Source organism: Lotus japonicus, chromosome 1 (genome assembly GCF_012489685.1).
Source record: "Lotus japonicus ecotype B-129 chromosome 1, LjGifu_v1.2".
NCBI classification, from domain to species: Eukaryota; Viridiplantae; Streptophyta; class Magnoliopsida; order Fabales; family Fabaceae; genus Lotus; species Lotus japonicus.
Genome location: NC_080041.1, coordinates 55,069,424 through 55,076,375, shown reverse-complemented (window position 1 = coordinate 55,076,375; position 6,952 = coordinate 55,069,424). Strand labels below are relative to the sequence as shown.

Sequence of the window (6,952 nt, the reverse complement as noted above, 5' to 3'; positions counted from 1 at the left end):
ATTTCTTATTTTGCTTATGTTATTCATGACTGCAAGGTTTTAGCTTCTTATTTTGAGTCTTTTGTTTTCAGTTTTGTTAGGAGGAAGGGTAATCAATCAGCTGATTTTGTTTCAAAGTTGGCTTATGATTATTCCAATGTTGATTGGGTGGAGAATTCTCCCCCGGGTTTAATTGTTTTCATTCAGGCGGATGTATTGGGTTCTTTGAATTCTTAATATAATTTCATTTCCCCTAAAAAAAAAACATCATATACTTGGACAATAAGCTCTTCATCTACCTACATCAAAGCAAATCCATTTCTCTGCTATCAATTACACTTGAAGAATATGGCTAATAATGTAAGTATACATAACATATGGACCTTAACTCATTGCTCACAATTTCTTACAATATTTGATAAAATAGTTCCATTACATATTTACACAATCAGCATCATAGAATAAGTTTTCTTAAGTAGAGCTGATTGGTGTGGAAGTGTCCTGGCCCTCTGCCAAACTCCATAGAAGAAATGCAGACCAACAGTAAAAGGATAAGAAACTACATCAATTATGAGATTATGAAAATATCAGGATTGAACCACACATAGAATTATTTAAGTAGAAAAATACAAAACATACCAAAAGTAAAAGGGAATTAATCAACGCACAATGACCTGAAAACAAGAGAACAATTTAGGAACATTTTTATTTGGAATGCACAGAAATAAAGTTGGAAATGAGCTTGGAAATTTATGTTGCTTTAAGGGTACTTGAGAAGTTATATTATTTTGTCCTCAAATTATGAAATTGTTAGAATTTCCTGGTAGTGTATTATATTTTTTCAAACTGCACACCTGGTCTTTGGGATGGTTCTGTCAGGGCAGTGCATATAACAGAAACATATATCTCTATTCAAACTGCACGCCTGATCCTGCCCACTCTATAAAGTGGCTGCATTAACCTCAATTCATCCATCAAACTCAAACACCTCACCTCGTAACAAAAGCACAAGTTCAATACAATATTACCTGTGATACAATTAATGACATATATAATGAATTATCTTTTTGGAGTGCACATGAATAACTATTTGAAGGTCTGAGAGGAAACTATCTTTCATCATTTGCATGGTCATTACCAAGAAGTCAAGACAACATTGATTCCCAAAGGAACATATAGATTACTGATATGTAATATTAACATAACTAACTTTGGAAGCAGATATTATTATAAGTGTTTGCATTTCTTATTTTCCCTCCTCGTGACCTTAGTTTCAGAACTAGAATATATATCTGGTAGTAATAACAAAAAAACAAAATGTAGATAACCCAAATTATTCAAGAGTTCCTGGTCTATCACTCCAAATACTTTCCTCATTCCATAACTTATTGCCCTTCTCTCTCTTCATTTCCATTATTATCCCTGTTTCTCCCCTAAGGCACAATATGACTCATCAAATGACCTAAAACTAAACATACCAAATTGAACCATACAGAGAGAAATTGTGACAGCCCAATATATACATACATTGGACCCTTGCTCTTCCCAAAATTAAATATGGTATATGGAAACAAATTTGGGACCTAAAATATGGTGCCAAAGTCATTCCATGGAGGATTTTTATTTTTGTTTGGGCTATCTACCCAATTTCTGAAGCAATTGGGCTATCTACCCAATTTTTTGTGGGTCTCTCACATATTGTGAAATGATAGCCTCTATATGTGTGCAAGGAACCCTCTATTGCATTGATCATCAGTTCATCACTGAAACTAGAACTAACAGAGGAACAGGGACACTAGAATACCAACAATAGAAAGAAAAGCATGAACAATTACAATGACAATGATAAACAACAAGTTCATAGCTGGTCTAGATAATCGAAACAACCAAACCTGAAACCTTCACCAATTAGCGAGAACAAGAAAATCAAAATAATAAGAAATGGAAAATTGATAATCTAAACAAACAATTTGAAAGAAGCTAATTAAATCTGATGCCTTCATCTAATTTTAATTTTAGTCATCCTTGTTAGACACAGACAAAAATAAAATAACACGCCTGCAGCCATAATTAGAAAGACAAACACATTGCATTTTCTTGCCAAAATCAGAAGAAGACAGTATTTACTATCCATTGACACATGTTCGAGCCTTTTGATTTGCGCAATGTACAACAATACATAAATACGTATTCATAATATTCACCAATATTCGATGGCAACTCCTTTGTATTTTAAGCTAAAAGAAAGAAGTCACATTTAATAAGATAATATAAGATCATCTCTGAATCAGTTCTGCTCACCTTTAAAAAATTGGATTTAGAAAATGCTGTAACCCAAACCTCAAAAACTTTGCAGGTTTTCGTCAGAAGTGGCTAGAACTAAGAAATTATTGGTTAGAAATTTTGCAGCTCGTATTTGCTTGCTTGAAAGGATCCTGGTGCTGTTTGGTAACTATATACAATATGCTCTTTTTTTTGTAAGCAATAGAATGTTGGATGTCATTGCTTCCAGGTGCTTCTGGAGTTAGCTTAATGCAGAACCTGTAAAAGAAATATAGGTCTTATCAATTCCAACTGCTCTCAAGAAATTAAGGTTGTAAAAGTACCGTTGAAACATGGATATATTAATCTCTCTAAGCCAACTGGTGTAGCTTTGCTAATTTGATTACAGCGCATAATTTATTTGTTCTACAGCAACCAAGATATTTTAATTAATTGATTTTAATACTGAGAAAAAAAAACAATAATACAACTTTATGGAACTACAGGGCTCTCCTACTTATCTTGGACATTCTGTTTGGTCACATCAGCTCCCATGCTAAGTGCAAGACCCTTCCTTTACAGCCAATAACAATTCAGTAATAACAGCAAAGCAATATTAGCTGGAAGCAGGGATAACCAGAACCAGCAAAGAGAGTCTACAAGAAGTAGTTCAGTATCCACGATCAGCCCACATGGATAGCATGAGACAGCATCCTGATCAAAATGAGTTCGGATTCTATAAAAGAGAGCATGATGGAAAACAAGAACCTCAGAATCATTAAATAATGAAAGCAGTTTATCCTATTTAACTGAAATAATTAAATTTGAGGGTAATATGAGAAATAAACCTTTATCCTACTAAACTGCATATCCAACTTTTTTTGCAATTGAGATAAAACATGGTGACAGAGAAACAAAATATTGAAGAATAAGGTGTAATTTTGAAACATTGAAAAATAAGCTAAAGGGGAAATCAATACAAAAGCCTATCACTAATTAGACTAACAACACACCCAGCAAAATGTGTATGAATTGTGGAAGAATTCCTACCCCATCTAGCATTGACTATCTAAACATAAATATATAACAAGATATATAAGGTAAACAGGAAATGTTGCCACGGTACAAAATAAAATCTATAATACACAGCCTTCAGTTGGCAGGAGACATGTTAAAGTTGCACTAATACAAGAGAGATTGCCAAATGACCAAAACAAGATTATACACTCAATTTGGCACCTAGTAATCAGGTTTTAGAAAATGCAAAGTCAATAACAAGATAGCACAAATATCATAATAAAGGAAGACTTGATATCATACAAAGTTTCATATATCTCCAGCTTTCTTTCAAATATATATATATATATATATATATATATATATATATCTCCAGCTTTCTAATAATTTCTTCTGCATCAGGTTAAAAATTAATTTAGTTGACACTAGTAATCAAACTAGGTACAAATGAAAAAAATTAGAGCTAAAACTATGGCTAAATTCTCATAGGCCTTCATGTCATCAAATCAAGCAAGCTAATCTCATAAAAAAATTTAGCGTTTCAAATGGAGCACAACCTACACCACTCCTCCTTACTTGTTAAAAGCAAGCAGCAAGCTTACTATCCAAACCTTAACACAAAATATGATGCTAACAACTAGAAAGGATTCTGATGTTAATGTGCACACTAAACCATAATGTTAATGTGTACACAAATACATAGTTTATGTCCTTCAAATACAGTGTTTGCATTACATTAAGAAATGACACATGTTGTCGTCTAGGAAGAGTTTGCAGCTACTGGCCACCATATAAATTAAATGAAAGTTCACATGATGTAGACTTCCTTGGGCAAAAAGCTAACTCCTTTAGCGCTTCAAACGGATTAGGTGAAAGACTATAAATTCTCATGGACTGTAAAGATGTTGAGTTCTGCATGATGTATTTTGCGAATTGTAGTTCACTTTTTGTGCCTAGGTAATACTTGAGATAGCACTTCTGAAGATGTGATGTAAGGCATTCAGGAACAACAAAATGAGAGTAAGGTGGAACATCTTCATCCTCAGAAAATTCACGCAAATCAAGTTTAAAACTCTGAAGCTTGGGGCAATTCTTGAGCATCAAAAGCACTGAATGGCAGGTATGAATTTCTAAGTAGAGGGAGAAGAAATTCAGGAATCTCATCAACCAATCGAATCTGCAATCGTTATAAAGACAAATTATGAGAAACCAAACCAAACAACGAACTGAAAAAAATCCTATCCAATATATACGAACCTGCCTAATGCTCAAAAACTCCACATTACATATTGCATTCAGAAGAATATTAGTATTATCCAAACCGACATGACGTAGATTTGCCCTGACCAACTTGGGTAAGCTTTTAAACTGTTTCACATAATCATACTCGTCAAGAGCATAATCTAGCCAATCAGCTTGCAAATCCTCAAGCATTGGACACCCGAAAAGAAGCAAAACAAGATAACGACAATCTACAAATTGAATATGTTCCAAATATAGGGATTTGAGTGAGGGAAGCTCAACGGAAGAAAAAGCTTTGAGAGATAACCCTGTTAACTTGAGAACAACAAGGGTTTGGCAACTGAAAATGCAGCTGCTCAAACTAATTATATAATTTTGAGGATGTATCTGGATGTCAAGGTTCTGAATCCCGCGTCGTATAACAGTGTTTACCCAAACATTGATATCAGCGTTCGAACGACCATGACTGACATCGGTATCGGAAAGTTCAGAACCAGAAACCCCGTATTTGAGGCGGAACCTTGTGATGGGTTGTTGCGGATTTCTCGGTAGAATGGTTGCGTATACGAACCTTTCAAAGCAAGAAGGGTGTTTGTTGTTTCTGAGATAGATTTCGTCGTCGTAGTCGAGAACGGGGACTGAGATCCAGAGGGGCCTCCATCTCTTTGAGAGAACACTTGTGGCAACAGCTTGTTCAGTTGAGAGAAAGAAGAGAATGTGACAGAGGACTTCATCTGATAACCTGCTAATTCTGTCTACCATATTCGCTGGACTTCAAATTAACATCAGTGGTAGCATGGCAACGATAAGATTGTGCCGAAAATGGTGACTGGTGAAGATGAATGGTAAAAGAATAGTACGGGTAAATAGTCAAGTTGGTCCCTGAATGTGTCCACCGACTTCAACTTCGTCCCTAAACTTTAAAAATGACGCCTGTGGTCCCTAAATGTGGCAAAACTCCTTCACAGTAATCCCTGGGTTAAAAATAGTTGACGGACGTTAACGGACTGCTGACATGAAATTTTTTTTGTCAAAGATGATGCTTATGTGTCATTTGAACCCATAAAATAATAAAATATAATAGTTAAATAAAAAAATAAACAACTTTACCCTATTCTCCTGTGTATTAAATCATAATAAACGAAGACATATAGGTTCAAATCAAAATCCCAAGATATAAATTCTCTCCATTCACAGATGAAAAAAAGTAGAAAATAGCAAACTTCGAATTCAATTGGGGGAACAAAATTTCCTATTCATGGGAGGAAAATGGAAAGAAATACCACAAAAAAAGGTCAATTCCTATTCTTTGCAATTCTCAGAAGCCCTTTTCTTTGCCTGTGATTTTCAATTCCTCTACCTGTGTCACGGTTTAAAACCTCCATGTATTAGCATAGTCACCACTTTTGCTCTCGGAATCACACAGACACACGCTATAGCTACTCAAGAAACCTTCATTTAAACAAAAACGAAAAGTCTATCTAATTTCCATTCTTCATCTGTGAAAAAAAAGGTGAAAGCTTCATCAAGCTTTTCAACCTAGATCGGATGAGAAAGCTTCAGATTTGGCCTCAGCACCATGAAAACTAGAACCCACAACAATTACCTCATCTTCTTCTCATCACGCGCAGTTCTCTGGTTGAAGTACTACGCTTCTTCATTTTCTGATTCAAGCTTTGTGCTCTTTCCTTTCTTTGTTGTCTGATTGAAGCTTCTTCATGTCTGGTTGAAGTACTGCTTCAGGCTTCTTCGTTTCTGCTTGCGTGATTCGTTGTTTCTGCAATTTTGGATTTTATCACCTATGATTCGGGGTTCTTCACTTCTGCAATTTAGGAATTTCAATTTTGTTTTTTTATTTAACTATTTTATTATTTTCTGGGCTCAAATGCCACATAAGCATCGCCCTTCACGGAAAAAAATTCCATGTCAGCATTCCGTTAACGTCCGTCAACTTGTTTTAACCCAGGGACTACTATGAAGGAGTTTTGCCACATTTAAGGACCACGGACGCCATTTTTAAAGTTTAAGGACGAAGTTGAAGTCGGTGGACACATTCAGGGACCAACTTGGCTATTTACCCGTTTGTGAACTGTAAAGGGCTCCAAAAGCTTTGCTACCCACAGCGCCCTAATTCAAAAGTTTCCAAAACGAAAAAGTGTTTTTTGTCTTTAAAATATTGTTTTCTAAAATCGTTTTGAAGAACTATTAAATTATTTTTTGATGCATCTAAAGTGGGTTTTGATCTCTATGCCCAGATTTAGCATAAAGGGTTTAAATTGGTTATGGATTTGGGAAGTGAATCTTTGGAAGAGAATGATTTTTTTTATGCTTAATTCAAAGAGAACTAAAGCAAAACAAAACAGAAAAAAAAAACCCTCTACTGCCTAACTACCATGGTACCCAAGGAGTCGGCCAGAAGCAAAACCTCCATGCCAGGGAAGGGATCCTGGAC

At 35.2% G+C, this 6,952-nt stretch overlaps 1 protein-coding gene across 10 annotated transcripts; it reads right to left on the bottom strand.

Moving 5' to 3' along the window:
- Positions 1-283: 283 nt before the first annotated feature.
- On the bottom strand, positions 284-5,330 carry LOC130729442 (F-box/FBD/LRR-repeat protein At1g16930-like). Of its 10 annotated transcripts, none has more exons than XR_009015985.1 (5): positions 4,516-5,330; positions 3,994-4,435; positions 834-2,955; positions 619-653; positions 284-538 (listed from the first exon to the last, which is right to left on the bottom strand). XR_009015985.1 is itself a non-coding variant. In XM_057581229.1 (2 exons), exons 1-2 carry the CDS (start codon positions 5,260-5,262, stop codon positions 4,325-4,327), a joined length of 858 nt encoding a protein of 285 aa, XP_057437212.1. In that variant the 5' UTR covers positions 5,263-5,330; the 3' UTR covers positions 3,780-4,324. The 10 variants fall into 10 exon arrangements, 1 of the variants encoding a protein (XP_057437212.1); XR_009016002.1 differs by having other exon boundaries at positions 284-496; XR_009016001.1 differs by having other exon boundaries at positions 284-488.
- Between the last annotated feature and the right edge of the window lie 1,622 nt (positions 5,331-6,952).